Below are 18,555 nucleotides of genomic sequence, written 5' to 3'. Positions count from 1 at the left end.
AGACATATTTCTGTTTTCAATTTTACTTTAAAATGTAATAGACTTGCCTCTTTCTCTTCCTGCTAAGCGTGCCTTTCTTGCCGCTGCAACTGCAGTAGGCTAGCTAGCCTGTTTTTCTGGCTTGCCTTCTTTCCCTTCTTACTGCTTGTACCTTACCTTTTCCTTTCCTACTGTACTTACTTTAATACTCTTCTATTCTTACGCTTCATTAGGATTCAACCACACCGTATTGCAACACACATCCAATACCTTACCGATCCACTCATTTCAACGAAGCTTGTCCCTGGATTGTCTGCTTGCATTCATTCATTCCATCGTCTTCGAGCTAGCATTACAACAAGGAATAGCCTCTGTAATTTGTTCATTAAATTAACATAGCCTACACAATACACACACCTTAATATTTAGAACTTTATTCATTTTGAATTCACTTCATCAAAACAGAATGGACAAATTCCTCGTTCGACAAAAAAAAAGATAAACCAACTGATGCACCAGCTCCTAAAAAGGCTGGTTTTTCTGTAACTGGCACATTAGAACCACGTCCACAGTGCGTTGTTTGTGCGGAGGTGCTGGCCAATGACAGCATGAAACCATGCAAATTAAAAAGACATTTGGAGACCAAGCACTCTGAAATAAAAGACAAACCAGTGGATTTTTTAAAAAGAAAACGTGATGCCCTCCATCTCCAAAAGGCCACCATTGTCCAACACACCACTGTGTCAAGTCAGTGTCTCGAAGCTTCGTATGTGGTTTCCCAAAGAATTGCAAAACTTGGGAAGCCGCACACTATTGCCGAAACACTGATTTTGCCTGCGGCACAAGACATGTGTAAAATCATGCTGGGTGAAAGCGCTGCCTCCAAACTGAGTGCCATCCCATTGTCAAATGATACAGTAGCACGGAGAATTTCCGATCTGGCCAGCGATGTCAAAGAGCAATTAATAACCCATATTAAACTGAGTCCATATTATGCATTGCAATTAGATGAGACAACAGATATTGCTGGGCAGGCTCAGATGCTCACCTATGTAAGGTTTGTGAGAGACCAGGGGATTGAAGAGGATGTTCTGTTTTGTCGTCCTCTTCAAACCCGTGCAACTGGGGAAGCAATTTTTCATGTTCTTGACTCATTTGTCAGAGATGCTGGACTGTGCTGGGACAAGTGTGTAGGTATTTGCACCGATGGGGCACGATCAATGACCGGGCGTGAGAGTGGCCTAGCTGCGCGTGTCAAGCAGGTAGCTCCGCTTGCCAGATGGACTCACTGTATGATCCATCGTGAGGCACTTGCTGCAAAAAAATGCCAAAGCCCTTTGAGTCTGTCCTCCATCAAGCAGTTCAGATCATAAATTTCATTAAGTCCCGTCCATTGAACTCACGATTGTTCGGTGTCCTCTGTCAAGAGATGGGCTCGGGGCATGACCAACTCCTGTTGCACACAGAGGTGCGCTGGCTTTCCAGAGGGAGAGTGTTACAGCGCTTGTATGAGCTGCGCGAAGAGGTCAAATTGTTTTTTAACTGAAAGGAAATCAGACCTGGCGAAACACCTTGACGACACTCTGTGGTTGGCTTCTCTGTCGTATTTGGTCGATATATTTGAGCAACTGAATAGCTTGAACCTGTCCTTGCAAGGCCGAGATTCGAATGTCTTGCTCCTTGCAGACAGAGTGGATGCGTTCGTTCAAAAACTTGCCCTCTGGCATGACCGCATCAATAATGGTAACTGTGAAATGTTCCCGAGCATTGCTGAGTTCATCAGTGATGCACGTGGCACTGATTTCTCCTCTCTCCTCCAATCAGCTGCAGATCACCTGTCTGCGCTGAAGAACCAGTTTGCATCCTATTTCAAGGAGGACTACCGCTCATTTTTGTGGGTTCGGGATCCATTTATCTGCGGTTAAAGCACCTCTTCACCACCTGTCCTTTTGCATCCTTCTGGGTAGCAGTGATGCAGGAATACCCCCAACTCTCCGACGTAGCCTTACAAATTCTCCTTCCTTTTGCATCGACATTAATATGTCGCTCAAAACTAAATATCGCAACCGCGCACAGATCGAGGATGACCTGAGGCTATGTTTATCTAAAATTGAGCCACGAATTAAAGATCTCTGCAAAGAAAAGCAGGCCCACGTCTCACATTGACAACATACAACGTTTTGACAAAGCGTATAACAGAGGCTAATAATAATAATGATAATAATGATAATAATGATAATAATAATAGTAATAATAATAATAATAATAATAATAATAATAGTAATTATAATAATAGTAATAATAATAGTAATAATATAAATAATAATTATGATAATGATAATAACAATAATGATATAATGATAATAGGCCTAATAATAATATCCTAGCTAGTCCCACTACCATTACTAATAATATAATTACAGCCAACCAGAAAATAATGATGGTAATAGTAATAATAATTATTATAATGATGATAATAACCTATGGAGCCTATAACGACAACAATAATAATATAAAATTAGCTAATAGCATACTATAGCCTACTAGTATTATAACTAAAATCAATAATAATAACAATATAATAATAGTAATAATAACCTATATGGCCTAATAATAATAACAGCCTAGCCTAGTAGCTATGATTGCCATATTAATATAGGTCTATAATCTATCAATCTATCTATCTATCTATCTATCCATTGCTGTAAGTCACTTTGGATAAACGTGTCTGCAAAATGAATAAATGTAAACCTATGGGGGGGTGGGGGGGCTCCAAGTTCAGCTGACCCACTTAGGGGGGGCCCAGCTTGAAAAAGTTTGAGAACCCCTGTTTTAAACTATTAAAGAAAAACTTTTTAAAAATCCCCATTGACTTAACATTGCCGATTGCTAGTATAGTTAACATTTTTAGCAAAATTGCTAGAAAACATTAGCTAAGTTAGCTAAGTAGCATGGTTGGCATAGTTAACATGTTAGCATTGCTAACATAGTTAGCATGTTTAGCAAAACTGCTAGAAAACATTAGCTAAGTTGGCTAAGTAGCATGGTTATCATGTTAGCATTGCTAGCATAGTAACATGTTTAGCAAAACTGCTAGAAAACATTAGCTAAGTTAGCTAAGTAGCATGGTTAGCATAGTTAGCATTGTTAATATAGTTAGCATGTTTAACAAAACTGTTAGAAAACATTAGCTAAGTTGCCTAAGTAGCATGGTTAGCATGTTAGTATTGCTAACATCGTTAGCATTTTTAGCAAAACTGCTAGAAAACATTAGCTAAGTAGCATGGTTAGCATAGTTAAAAATGTTAGCATAACTGCTAGCACACATTAGAGCCATTCCAACTTTCAGTTATCGTCAAATATCTACCTATACACAGCCATTAAACTATTTCAATATCAACATTCATTAAACTTCCTGTCTGTCAACAACTTTTAAACTATTTACCTTCAACTTTTAAACGGTCTACTTTTAAACTATCATTAAACTATCTATCTATTAAACTAGCTGTCTATCAACAACTTTTAAACTATCTACATTCAGCTTTTAAACAGTCTACTTTTAAACTATCTATCTATTAAACTAGCTGTATATCAACAATTTTTAAACTATCTACATTCAACTTATAAACTTTTAAACTATATACATTCAACTTTTAAACAGTCTACTTTTAAACTATCATTAAACTATCTATCTATTAAACTAGCTGTCTATTAACAACTTTTAACTTGTCATCAACTATGTCAACACTTGTCATCAACTATGACTCCTACCCACTTTAGCTAGTTAGCATTGTTAGCATAGTTAACATGTTAGCATAGTTAGCATTTTTAGCAAAACTACTAGAAAACATTAGCTAAGTTGGCTAAGTAGCATGGTTAGCATAGGTAGCATGTTAACATTGTTAGCATAGTTAGCATTTTTAACAAAACTACTAGAAAACATTAGCTAAGTTAGCTAAGTAGCATGGTTAACATTGTTAGCATGTTACCATTTTAGCAAAACTACTAGAAAACATTAGCTAAGTTAGCTAAGTAACATGGTTAACATTGTTACCATAGTTAAAATTGTTAGCATAACTGCTAGCAAACATTAGAGCCATTCCAACTTTTAGTTATCGTCAAATATCTACCTATACACAGCCATTAAACTATTTGAATATCAACATTCATTAAACTTTCAGTCTGTCAACAACTTTTAAACTATTTACATTCAACTTTTAACTCATTGAGTGCCAAAAACATAATATTAAGTTTTTCCTTCCCATGCGTTGAGTGCCAAAAACGTAATATTACGTTTTTAGCTTTTTTTTTTAATTACGAAACTAGACACTCTAACACACCTTATATGTGATTTGGGAACTCTATGATGAATGGAAATGAAATATATGACGATCGAAAACTCATGAAAACGCTGGACATTTTATCATAACTCGGTTGCCGCTTTGGGTCGAATCAGTGACACATGCATATCAGGTCAAAACCAGGCCATTTTCGTGGGTCTATCACTAGGTGGCAGTCTCACCAGGTCTCGCTGATCACTTCCCGGAAAGTTTACACAAGTAAGTAACAGGCAACACTTCATATTTCATGAAAGACGTTATATCTCCATTTCTAGAAAAAAAAACAGCGATTTTGATGAAAACTAGCCACTGTTTAGCTTGGGATTTCTCAGGAACAGAGGCGTGTAGAAATACACGGTTTGCACCCACCGAGAGCTTAAAGTCTCACCTTTTAAACGAGCCATTGTATGTGTTCATAGCTATAACACAGAATATGCTGTAACTGTACAAAAATCATCAACAATGGTCTAGATTGCTGGCACTAAGTACTTCAGAGTGGCTGGCTACAAGCATGCACAAATGTCCTTAAAAACAACCCTTGACGTTTGTTTTCAAAACTGTGCAAACGTCGCCATCAAAGCTCCAGACACCAAACACTCAATCCAGACATTGGATGTAGGCTACAGCGTCGTTCACGGAATGGATGAGGGACGGCCAGTCAAGGCATTAGTAGTGGCATAGTATTAAAATGTGGGATAGAGAACAATGGGCCTCATTCACCAACCGTTCTTACAAAGAAATGTGTTCTTAAAATCTATTTAGGAAGTTTTTATGAGATTCTGGCATTCACCAATGTTTTCTTGTTCTTAGGTAGGAACAGATTCTACAAACACTCAAGAGCACTCTTAAGCACATTTAGGAACTGATTTGTTTATGCAAAATCATTTTTTTTTACAGGGTGTTTACCTTTTAAGAACAATTGGCACACCCGATCAATTTAGGGATATTCCACCATTTTGGGAATTACACTCATTTTTCGGATTATAAGTATAAGTATACTCTTTTGATCCCGTGAGGGAAATTTGGCCTCTGCATTTATCCCAATCTGTGAATTAATGAAACACACTCAGCACACAGTGAAAAGTTAGCAACGACGTTGCTCAATCACCATGGTACGACGCAACTTGCGACCAAACAACGACACTGTTACACCTGTTAAAGACGGGACATGTTGCATTGTTTGGTCGCAAGTTGCGTCGTACCATGGTGATTGAGCAACGTCATTGCTAACTTTTCTGGAAACGACCCCCTGGTTAGCACTTCGGACTTGTAACCGGAGGGTAGCCGGTTTGAACCCCGACCAGTAGGAACGGCTGAAGTGCCCTTGAGCAAGGCACCTAACCCCTCACTGCTCCCCGAGCACCGCTGTAGCAGGCAGCTCACTGTGTCGGGATAAGTGTGTGATTCACCTCACTGTGTGTTCACTGTGTGCTGAGTGTGTTTCATTAATTCACAGATTGGGATAAATGCAGAGGTCAAATTTCCCTCACGGGATCAAAAGAGTATATACTTATACTTATACTTATGGTCTAATCAGATTCAATGATCTATGCTAAGCTGGAGCTAAAGCTGGTATCGCCAGACTCAGCTGGATGAACTTGAGAAAGGAAAAAATCAATTGTTTAACTCAAGGGGAGGTGGAAAATGAGTATAATTCCCCAAAATATGGAATATCCCTTTAAGAAGAAATGGTATTCAGCATGATAATAATGAAACTGCAAACAATTCTGAGGTTTAAGAACACCTTTGTGAATCTGCTCTCGTGTTCTCGTAGGACCTTCTTAAGAACAGTTAAGAAAAGGAAGATATTGGTGAATGAAGCCCAATGTTCTTCTGCTGATTTTGAGATAAGGGACAAACATGTCCCGTCTTTAAGTTGTAGTTTTGCGCTAAAAATTGAGAAATGAATAATTGAAAAATACTTAACGGGTTAAGTGTAAAGGGCCTGTGTATACTTATGATATCAATTTCATATTTTAATGTATTTTCATTGGAATTTCTTAAAATATGGAAGCTGTACCCTAAAAAAACATGGAATTTAACCTGTCCTCATCAAGAGGTCCCAATGTGAAACTGCAAAAAAAAGTGTTTAAAGGTACACTATGCAGGTTTTTTAGCTTAATATGCAAGCTTTTTAGCTTAATTTACCTTCATTTAACAGCTTCAGAGTCATTGGAATGGTTATATGACTTTTTTCGGGATGAATGGTGGCCGTCTCGCTTCCCCCTAGCGCCTGTGAGCGGAAAAACCACCCTTGCAACTGTGGGCCGCAGGGCCGATGGGCTCAGTGTGAGGAAGTATAATGAGTTTAACAAATTGCTTTACTGCATTCAAATACACATACACTCCAGGCACCAGCTAGAAAAAGGTAGCGATGGAGTTTCTCAGACATTACCTTTAAAAGAGCAACAAATGCATAAATATAACTATCAAATGAATTGGGTGGTTAGACAAAATGTCACCAAATACAATGTCATCAAAGTGAACTTTACTGTACATCATTATTATACATAAAAACTGCTAATCAAAGTTGTGTCCTCCATGTCAACTCCGTAATTTTTTTATGTAATAAATCAGGCATATTATGGTCAGCAATAACCCTGGGTACCCCCTTTGTACTTCTTACTCGTGGTGCTTGCAACTGTAGGACACATGGTCTCAAGTTTTTGATATTTTAAAGAAACAGCTGTTGTCACAGCTTATGTGGTATACCCCATCCTCTAAATATGACACCATTGGTTAAGAATTTTGGAATAAATGTTGACGTTTCTGTTTAGGTTATAGAGACAGTTAGCTACTAAGGAAAACAAACTAAATGGCTCCAGTGTACAAGGCATGGTTAAGGCAAGACACTACAGGTGAATAGGGTAACTTTTTTGACTAGAAGCATTTCCGAGGAAATGTGAAGTGTGCTTGCTCAGGTGCGTTTCACCAATGTGAGCAGACAGTTGAATATGCTACGTTGACCTTGGCTTAATCCAAGGATTCTAACAGTGCATTTCAGAGTTGGAGCAGGGGCAATATCTCAAAAGCTCTAGGATAGGGCTATTCAACTAGTGGCCTGCGGGCCAGATGCCCGTTGGATTTTACCTGCGGCCCGCCCGCAAACTGCCTCCAAATCTGGTTTCCATGACTACGATAACAATAAAATAAAACAACAGATTAGCTGCAAAAGTAAACAATGTCGCATGGCTTTTGCCTCTCACACTAGGCTGTCAGATAACCTACACAGGAATTCTCGCGTTGGCAGCAGTAACATTTCACTGTGATTTATTTTACAAATATGAAATATGACAGAGGTTTGATGATAATGATAGTTAGCTTATCACTTGATTGAGGCATTAAAATGCTGCATATTGTTTGCCAGGATACTGTTTCACTGATTCTTTTCTAAAAATATGAGCTATGACTGAAATTGGGTGTGAATGTTATATATTCCATCCCCTAATACTGTTTTACTGGTTTATTTGACTAATCATGTATTTTATAAGCACGGCTGTGGTCTTTTGGACCTCAGATGGCACTGCATTAAAACCAGACCTTCTGTTAATAAAATCATTGTATGGACAATGGAAAACCTCTGATAACCATTGTCTATGAACACAGTTTGATACTTAATTCAGAAATGCTAGTCTAAACTTTACTATGCAACAGCCAAAATTGTATTTAGACATGATACAAAAATACCCCCGTCTTATCTGGGCCTGAGCTTGTTTAAAATGGACTGAGGTAACAAGGAAAAAGATGCTGTGGATAGACCAATTTGCAATTAATCTGGAAAATCATGGATTCATCTGGGCTAAAAAGGATGGCCTATCCAAGTATCCAACCTATCCAATTTGTTTAAGTGCTCAGTTCGAAACTCAACATCTATGACGGTGTGGGGGTGCATTACATTACATTACATTACATTACATTTGGCTGACGCTTTTTAGCCAAAGCGACTAACAACATAGTAAACAGTTTAAGTTTTAGAGCAGTTTTCAACAATTTTAGGACAATTTAAAAACATTAGAGTACAGTAAGAATAAATGCATCAGTGAGTGCTGTTTTTAACAGTTACTTGTCAGTTTGAGACGGCTGGTGAGTGCTAGGATCAGTAAGACTTGTTGTAAGTGTTGCTATGAGAGGAGATGTTCTCTAAAGAGCTGGGTCTTCAGGAGTTTTCTGAAAATGGAGAAGGATGTCTCTGCCCTTGTAGGAGCTGGCAGTGTGTTCCACCAACGAGGAACAACAGATGAGAAAAGTTTGGATTGGCTTGAGCGTACTGGTGGTAGAGCTAGACGTCGTTCGTCTGAGGAGCGCAGCGGTCTGGAGGTAGCGTATGTCTGTATGAGGGCATTCAAGTAGGTGGGAGCAGAACCGGAGACTACTTTGTAGGCAAGCGTTAGAGCCTTGAATTTGATGCGGGCCGCCATAGGTAGCCAGTGTAGCTGGATGAGCAGCGGGGTAACGTGCCCTTTTGGGTTGGTTGTAGACCAGGCGCGCCGCCGCGTTCTGGATCATCTGAAGTGGTTTCACTGCGCAGGCTGGGAGACCTGTCAGGAGGGCATTGCAGTAGTCGAGTCGTGAGATGACTATTGCCTGAACCAGAAGTTGGGTAGCATCTTGAGTCAAGTAAGTCCTGATTTTCCGTATGTTGTAGAGCGCGAAACGGCATGACCGGGCGACTGAGGCAACATGATCTGAGAAGTTTAGTTGGTTGTCGAGAACAACTCCTAGATTTTTTGCAGTCCTGGTAGGTGAAACAGACAGGGAGTCAAATTTGATGTTGATGTCGTGATGTATGGTAGGTTTAGCTGGGAGGACCAGCAGTTCAGTCTTTGGGAGGTTCAGCTGGAGGTGGTGTGCCTTCATCCATGTAGCTATGTCTGAGAGGCAATCCGAGATCCGTGCTGAAACCAAGGGGTCATCAGGTGGAAAGGACAGATAGAGCTGTGTGTCGTCTGCATAGCAGTGGTATGAGAAGCCATGCGAACGGATAATCTGTCACAAGGAGTGGTGGTGGTGTAGATAGCAAAGAGAAGGGGGCCCAGCACTGAGCCCTGGGGGACCCCTGTGGTGAGATGGTGAGGTGCAGATAGCTGACCAAGCCATGATACGTTAAACGAGCGTCCTGTGAGGTAGGATTCAAACCAGGAGAGAGCAGAACCGGAGATTCCCATGTTAGCGAGTATAGAGAGAAGGATGCGGTGATTAACCGTGTCAAAGGCAGCCGATAAGTCAAGCAGAATGAGTACTGATGACCGAGCGGTCGCCCTGGCTTCTTTTAAGGCTTCTGTTACAGACAACAGAGCCGTTTCGGTAGAGTGGCCGCTTTTGAACCCAGACTGATTTGGATCCAGAAGGTTGTTCTGTGAAAGGAAGTCAGAGACCTGTTTGGAGACTGCTCGTTCAATGCCTTTGGATAGGAAAGGCAGGAGTGAGACAGGGCGGTAGTTCTCGACTTGAGCAGGGTTGAGAGAAGCTTTCTTAAGTAACGGTGTTTACCCGGGCCATTTTGAACGCTGTTGGAAATGTGCCGGAGGTTAGCGAGGCATTGATCACATGTGTGATAGCTGGAGCGATGGTCGGGCTGATGGACTGAAGTAGGCTCGTAGGTATAGGGTCCAGCGAGCATGTGGTAGGACGGCTGCATGTCAGGAGTCTAGATACTTCACTCTCGGAGAGAGGCGTGAATGCTGAAAAAGATGTTCCAGCAGTCCCTAGAGGTTGTAGGAGTGCGGTATCTGAGTCAGATGCGTTGAGTGGGCATGTAGAGAATTGACTGCTGATTGCCGCCACTTTGTTTGTAAAAAATGAGGCGAGGGTATCTGCAGTAAGGCTGGATGGAGGAGGAGGCAGCTGAGGGTTGAGTAGCGATTTGAAGGTTGAGAAAAGTTTTCGAGTGTCTGTAGCGCTGTTGATTTTGTCATTGTAGAAAGCCGTCTTAGCAGCAGTGATGCTGGCTGAGAAGGAGGTCAGGAGTGTCTGGTAGTTTTTGAGGTCATCAGTTAGTTTGGATTTGTGCCATTTCCTCTCCGCGGCTCTGAGTTTGGTGCGCTGCGATCGGAGGGTATCATTTAGCCATGGATGAGAGTGTTTGGATCGAGCTGGCCTTGTGGTAAGAGGGCACAGCTCGTCTAGACACGAGGTCAGTGTGGAGCAGAGCGAGTCTGTGGCCTCATTAACCTCCAGAGAGGAGAAGGTGTTGAGTGGAGGTAGACCGGAGGCAACCACAGAGGAGAAGTGCGTTGGAGACAGGTTCCGGATGTTGCGGCGGAACGTGACCATCGGCTGAGGAGCCGGAGGCTGTTCTGTCAGGCTGACGTTGAACTGGATGAAGAAGTGGTCAGAAAGATGGAGAGGCGTCACCATGAGGGTGTCTGTGCTGCAGTTCCGAGTGAAGATCAAGTCAAGCTCTTTGCCAGCTTTGTGAGTCGGTGGGCTTTGAACCAGTTTGAGGTCAAAGGAGTGGATCAGGGCCAAAAAGTCCGCTGAGCCTGGAGCATCTAAGTGGATGTTCATATCACCGAGAACAAGAAGCGGACAGTCATGCTCAGGGATGGAGGACAGCAGAGTGTCAAGTTCGTCCATAAAGTCACCTAGTTGGCCTGGAGGGCGGTAGATGACCAGCACGTCACGTTGCTGGGACGATCACTGTGATGGCATGGAATTCGAATGAGACATATTTGTTTAAAGGCAGTAGCAGGGTGAATTTCCATTTGTTGGAGATCAGCAGGCCCGTCCCGCCTCCTCGTCCAGATAGGCGAGGGGTGTGGGATAGTGTAAGGTTAGTGGAGAGTGCAGCCGGGGTGGCAATGTTCTCTGGTTTGATCCAAGTCTCAGTGAGAGCAAGGAGTTCCAATGAAAGGTGGTTGGCATAGCCAGCTATGAAGTCTGTTTTGTTGACTGCGGATTGACAGTTCCACAAGCCCATGGAGAAGGAGGTTTCTGTAGGTAAGGACCGTTTAAGTTCCTGGAGGTTAAGGCGATTTCTGCCCCTTTTGGCATGATGCCGTTTTCTGCGATGGCCGGTGAGTACAGATATGGTGGAATGGCACATTTTTGCCTTTGTCGGCGCCTGTGCTCGGTGAACTTGCACAGATAAACTTGCTCGTCTTGACCGCATACGTCTTACACGAGGACGGCTGAAACGAGGACTGATGCTTACGCTGACGCTTCAGCAACCGCCTCTATTGTTATTCTGACAGGAATTGCATGCAGCTGTCCTCGTGTCTCACTAATGATGAATCAGCGTAGACCGCCCTCTGACGTTCGCACAGCTTAGGCATTAGTGCCTACAGCAGGGGCATCTTGCACATCTGGCAAGGCACAATCAATTCTGAATGATGTATACAGTTATACAGCAATATACTGCCATGCAGTCAATGTCTTTTTCAGGGTAGACCTTAAATATTTCAAGAAAACAATGGCAAAATGAATTCTGCACATATTTAAACAGTATTTCGCCATAGAGGAAGAGTGCAGGTGCATCATGGAGTGAAAAACATGACTAAGAATACCCCATACTGTTGAGCAACTGAAATCCTATATTGGACAGGAATGGGACAACATTTAATTTTCAAAACTCTAGCAAATGGTCTCCTCAGTTCCTAAACATTTACAGAATTTTGTTAACTGAAGAGGTGAAGCAGAACAGTGGTAAACATTCCATGTCCCAACTTTTTTTGAAACATGTTGCTGGCATCAAATTCAAAATTAACATATATTTTGTATGAAATAGTAAAAATATTTATTTTCAACATTTGATATGCCATCTATGGCCTTTTTGCTGCTAAATATGTGTTTACGAGACTTTTTATTTTTTATTTACATTTTACACAACGTCCTAACTTTTTCTGATTTTGGGTTGTGTAAACCTTGGATAATAGGCAGGATTATTAAGGTAAATTAGGGCCCCATCTTACATCTGACATATCAGCCAATTGCAATCCTTGGTCTTTAATATTGCCAAGGGGATCATCGTTTTCACACATCATTCCATGTTTCACAGGTAAGAATGTGGGCACAACACCACATATAACAAGTAACACATGACAGCACATATATCATGTTACCTCTAACATGTAACATATTATATCTCATCCCCACTTAAAGGTGATCAGCGATTTCAGGCCCAAAAAAGGCCCAAACATAAATGATCACTTTATCTAATCTTTCCTAACAATCCGCTAGCTGCCTGCCCCATAAGCAGGCCGTCAAAAAAACGCGTCTCTGTAGGCAGCATAGGCTCCAAGATCTGTACACAAAAACAATTGCTACCAACAAGGGTTGGCAACCCCTCAAAAGTAAAACAGTGTTTCAACCAATAACCGACGAGATACACGTTGAGGAGAGTTTTAATTGCACGGGAGGGAGGGGGAGGGAGTAGCAAGCTAGCTCTCTGTTTTGTTTGAACATCAACAGAAGTGACATATCCCCGCTATCGCTGATACAACCTTTAAAACAACACATCACATTGGAACACACAAATAGACATCACTGTGAACACAAATCCACATACTGAGGTGGCGGGGGCAACACTTGATTTCTATATAAGTTTTATTCAGCACTGTGATGGCACTGTGAATTGGTTTAGGGGTTGGCTGTGTCGGCTGCTATTGAGCATACTAGGCGTGTGATGGCTATGCCATCTATGTCTGATTGGTTGGGGGTGGGGAGACAGTGACGGAAGACAGTGTGTGTGATTCTGGTGACTGTTTTTGCAACCGTCTTTGCTTGTTTGTGGCAAATGCCGTTAACATTAACCCACCAAGCATGCACATTTTCTGAATAGCGAATGAACTTGCTTAACTACGAGTGTGTCGGTGAACATCGATCACACAAGGCTATTTTGAAGTCACTGAAAATGGTTATGCTACTGTCCAACAAATACCTGGTCTAGAGCAAAGAAGTCCAGCTTGTGAGTTGCCTAGTGGTGAGCCCATTGTAAAGTTTTTGATTGTAACCCCTTGTCAGTCAGTACTGTGAAAGTAAATTCCCCTTGAATTTCCCCTTGGGGGATCAATAAAGTATCTATCTATCTATCTATCTAATGACTAAATGCAATACTTTGTTTTGTTGTTGTCTTATGAGTTCAATGCCTAAGCAAGTATATACAGTATGTGTGTGTAGGCTACTTTGCTTGTCACACGTAGTTCAGAACATCTCAGCTGAATAAAGTGGCGCATGTTTTTGCATTTTCACTTTCTACTGGGGGGGCACCACAAATTAGTTTCATGGGCTAGGTTGATGAGGCCACTTGACACCATCATATCACAAAAATGTTGTGATCTTGCGTGCAACGGATCCCGTAGTTGTTTAGCAAAAACTGTGGCAGCTTGTTGCAGTTTGGCAGTCATCATTTTTGCAAGCAATTGAATCAGTATAAGGTAATTGAATCAGTATAAGCATGCAATCTGCCAAAGCCAGTAGGAATAATCATTTGAATTACTTGGCTTACGAACATAAACTGAGGAATCAGCAACTTTTCACAATAAGGCATTAATGTCATCATGTTTAGGCTCACTTTGTGCACATCACTGGCTGGCTAACTTCACCTACGATCCTAATGGTAGAAGAAGGGGGGGCAGTACTCCAACCCAGCACAGCAATGTCTTTAGTCTAAAATAATCCAAATGTAAGTTAGAAGGGTAAGAAACATTGCAGCTTTATTTTTAAGTCCCAAGTAAGACAAGTCAGAAACACAGTGGCCAAGGCTGGACCAAGTTGTTTTTGATGCCATTTTTGGAGCTTGGGCTGTCCACAAAGAGCGTGTTTTTACAGTGTATTCAGGGCACAGGTAGCTAGCGGATGGTAGGTGATATTAGCTGTATGTGACCAAAACGTGTCTGGAGGATATATGCTAGAATATGCCCGTAAACAAGTCATATCAATAAATATACGATTACACATATCTCCTGAAACAGACCCTTTTCGCACAGTGCGCGTGGTTCAACACAATGCAGGTTACACATGGATGCATTTCAGTAAACTCACCTTCCTCCTGTACAACCATGAGACCAGCGACAGGTCTGATACACACGCTGAAGAATTGTTCCATTGTGCACGTGACATGTCACCGTCTTAGTTGCAGTATGGGGGCACCAGTTTCTGTAACGGAAAATGCATGATAAATAAGCAGTCATTGTGTTAGCAGTCATTAAGTAAACAGTACCGCACTTGTTTGTAGGATTTTTTTGTGACATATCTTTAATTATATTTATCATTTTTATTCTATGTGTCAATCTATTGGTCAATCAATACATCAATAATTAAAGATATCAATATATATTTCAATGTATTATTTCAAAAATATTTCAATTTATCTTTTAATCTATTCCTTTATGTCTAGTACCCTATGCCGATTGCTGTGTGCATGTGATTGACATATGTGCAAGGTAGAAATTTGACTGAATTTGCATTAAATCAGGTTGTTTAACTAATGTGCTGCAAGATGGGGTTTTGTCATTTAAGTTCCCTGTTATAGAATAACTTGTCATATTAAAAATTCCCAGTTTATTCCCATTAATCCCCACCACCAACCCATTACACACTCACACAACTGGAATGACACAGATTTTTACTGAGAAGAAATGTGTGCAAGTTCAAGTTCAAGTTCCTTTATCTGTACTCAGAAGTAGATTGTGTTTGCAGTCCTCATATACACACATGGGGGGGCATCATTCAACTTAAGACAGTGGGAATTAAGAAATTACAAATTAAATCAAATTAAAAGTTCTTACAGGTCCAGATTAGAACTAGATATTGATGTGAACTAAAATACGAATAGTAAAACAGAAAAGAAAACAAGAAAATAAATAAAAATAAAACTTGTTTAGGTAGTAAAAACAATATATAGGGCCTATACAGTGTGTAATGGCTGCAGGGACAAAACTGTTTTTGTTTCTTTTTGTTTTACACCTAGGGATTGTAAACCTACGCCCAGGGGGGAGAAGCTGAAACTCTGTGTGCAATGGATGGGAACTGAGAGAGATAGAGAGAGAGCATATACACAACGTTACTGTATTGTTACTGTTTCCCTCGATGTTGTAATTGTTACTGTAAAAAATGTTATGCTGTTTTGTTTTGCGCTTTGGCAAGACCTACCTACTTACAGTCATGCTAATAAAGCAACATTGAATATTGGCTTGGTAAAAATGTGAACTGGAGTCAATAATATGATACACTATGCAAGCAACCTCAAAACAACATTCCCAGTCAAACAGAATTGAGAACAAGGCCATGAGTTCACGATTAAGAGGCGGGGGGTGTCTGCATTTGGTTCCAGTCCTTGGATAAACATAGACACAAAGAGAGAGACACAGACAGAGTCGTCGCTATTAACAGAACCAACAGGGGTGTTCTTATGCAATTAGTTCACAATTAAGAGGGAAATATTATGCATTGGATTTTAGTCCTAAACAGAGACGGACAGAGATGGCTTCTATCAACTTACAGAAGGCTAGCGATTATTATGATCTCAACGGATGTACACGTACCGGACGGACGTCAATGTGATATGAGACTGCGGTCTTCCTGACCTTTTAAATGGAAGGAATACACCAAACAGCGTGATTTGAGCAATCGTTTCAATGTTAGCCTACCTTACGTACGAGGAGCCTCAGAGACAAAAAACGAATGACAGATGCCAGCACTCGGTGAATGGTAGCCTATAGCCTAAATCCGAAAAAGGCGTATCGTCTGAGGTGTTCAATAGGAAACCAGCGCTATAGTTCACTAATACTTTTTTTCTTAAAACGAACAAACGATGATAATACAAAAATAACTGTCATGCCTGGCTCAGGCTAAATAACGAGTGTCGGACCTGTAACCTATGCTACAAGTAGGCTGGATTGGCTATAATAAAGTGAATACAGATGGCCCTTTTCCAATATTCTAATTGAAGCAACTCTTTCATGTGAACAACTCTGAAATGCAGACAGTCTGAAAACTGTTACCTTTTTTCGTAAATGGGTGTTCGTGATGGTGCATCCATCTCTTTGTTGAGCTGTGTGCTGGATGAAAACTTTCTATGCATCGTTGCCCACGCCCCGTGAGTGCTGAAGGTTAACCAGAGCAGTAGCAGAGTCCACTGTAGTCCTTTGGGGCAAAACACGGACACAGAGTTGCATGGATGCACTTCCATTGCAGCGCGATATGGTGTTTTACCTTCTGATTTCCAAACGAAAAATGTCTCTAAACGAGCACGTATCTTTTGTTCTCTATTATGGCTAAAATAATAGGCCTATTATATCCGACTAGTGTAGTACATCTCGGTTATAAATCTGATCTACCTACAGCTAAGATGCATAGGCCTAATAGGAGAAAGCTTTTGACAAGGTAGCCTACGGGAAAGTGGAGCTTCGCAACAGCTAAAAGTTTTGAGCACGTCCAAAACCTTATAGCCTATCTGGACGAGTGCCACAACGAGCGACCATACGCTTAAAGTTTGGCCCTGTGCAGAGAACAGTGGGATAATGCCCTGACGGTATTTGGCTGGGCGCGTTCGACACCATGGCAGTCCCTCCTCTTTCTCAAATCTCTGCCCCCTCATCGTGTGTAAATTTAAGTCGACATTCACACAACGGGTACTATTTCTTGACGCGGACCTGACCCAAACCAAGCATACGCCGCATTCTAGGCTATTTTAGACACTATTCAAAATGTTCTCTGTCTTCATGCAGAGCTCCATTTTCTTCCATGGCTGAAACGCTGTCTTGAGTAGCCTAGGCTATGAAATATTAGCCTAAACATTTCTGCCTATACCACACTATTTGGACGGACAAACACTGCGGTATGCTAATAGAAACAGGAAAGGAAGCGGTGGTCGCATTGTCTAAATCTTGGGTTTAATAAGAGCTCAGATATAGCCTAGGCCAAATAATAATAATAGTAGCCTAATAATAGTTTATGTCTCTACCAATTGGCTCATCACAAGTAAAACTTTTCAATTTGTCTTTTCAAGATGCTTAGGCCTATTTTTTTTTTTTTAAATGTTTGTAGATTCAAAGTGAGGAACCTTTCTTTACTTATCAGTATAATAGCCTACAAATAATGTAATGATTTTTTTTGTATTACAAGTTTCTTTGAAAATTAATTTTAATATGCAAATGAGGTATACTAATCGAATATGCCCAAAATACACCAAAACAGGCTTAATTTATCCTTTACCCTTACCACAATATCACTTCACATAGTAAAAGTATATAAAATTAACTGTGTACCACACGTTTTTTTTTTTTTTAAATGAATTTGAATATGCACATGGCTCCACACTTATTGAAAATGTCCTAATAGTCAGGGGGCCTATGTGGTTTCTGTGGGATTGAAATGTTAATTTTTGGAGAGTGGTTGGACTGTCTTTAGAGGTCATTGAACATGGAGAAAAATTATGTCTCCATTTTTTTTTACCTGTTTTAACCCTATTTTAGTGAAATTGTATATTTCACTATAATTAACACCATGAATTTAGCCTAAATCACTGGCTATGTTGAATAAAGTTCACAAAACAGTTATTTTCTTATTTTCAACAGTATGATTGTATGTCAGTATTATGATTGTATGTCAAACATTTAGAGATAAGATCAATAACCAATCAGTTTCATCAAATACACATACTCCATTGCTGAAAGATAGCAAAATCACAGAATCACAGATGAGACCTCAAACAACATTTAATTCATTTACATATACACAACATATTAGATCTCACCTCCACAATTTCCTCATCAAAATCTACAACTTGTCTAAACCCTTTTTGTACTCACCTTCTTAAGAATGGTCTCCCCTTCCTGGATAATGTTTTGCTCTAGATTATAAATAATTCTATCAGGGCATGTACCACAGTCGTTTAAGACATCTGTTATTAAGCCCACCCTCAAAAAACCTAGCCTTGTATCAATACTGGTCCTCCTGGACCTCAGCACTGCCTTTGACACCATAGACCATGACATACTACTTAGGCTTGAAAATTTGATCAAAGACTCAGCACTCGCTTGGTTTAGATCATACCTTCCTAACTGTCAACAATTTGTACAGGTCCATAATAAACCATACCCAGATTATGGTAAAAGTGCCTCAAGGCTCAGTACTGTGTTTAGCAGATGATACATAACTACTGTATACCTCTCCATAAAACCTGATGAGATAGATAGATAGATAGATAGATAGATAGATAGATAGATAGATATATAGATAGATAGATACTTTATTGATCCCCAGGGGTAATTCAAGAATTAACCCCGTTAGCCAA

The 18,555-nt window shown here is 40.6% G+C and overlaps 1 protein-coding gene across 7 annotated transcripts in view; it reads right to left on the bottom strand.

Moving 5' to 3' along the window:
• LOC121715559 (EMI domain-containing protein 1-like) overlaps nucleotides 1-16,878 on the bottom strand; it is a 127,011-nt gene extending 110,133 nt beyond the window's left edge. For 3 of the 7 annotated variants that reach the window (XR_006033628.1, XM_042101404.1, XM_042101410.1), the window contains exons 1-2: nucleotides 16,262-16,877; nucleotides 14,301-14,414 (exon numbers count right to left, since the gene is read on the bottom strand). Coding sequence is in view for 6 of the 7 variants with exons in the window: in XM_042101404.1 (XP_041957338.1) it covers nucleotides 14,301-14,414; nucleotides 16,262-16,449 (302 nt within the window). In the remaining variant the exon portion in view is untranslated. Of the gene's footprint in view, nucleotides 1-14,300; nucleotides 14,415-16,261 lie in introns of all 7 variants that reach the window. The other 4 variants (XM_042101407.1, XM_042101406.1, XM_042101405.1 and 1 more) reach the window with 3 other exon arrangements.
• Between the last annotated feature and the right edge of the window lie 1,677 nt (nucleotides 16,879-18,555).

Source organism: Alosa sapidissima, chromosome 8, assembly GCF_018492685.1.
Source record: "Alosa sapidissima isolate fAloSap1 chromosome 8, fAloSap1.pri, whole genome shotgun sequence".
NCBI classification, from domain to species: domain Eukaryota; kingdom Metazoa; phylum Chordata; class Actinopteri; order Clupeiformes; family Clupeidae; genus Alosa; species Alosa sapidissima.
The sequence above is the reverse complement of the archived record's forward strand: the minus strand, read 5'-3'. Positions and strand labels throughout refer to the sequence as shown.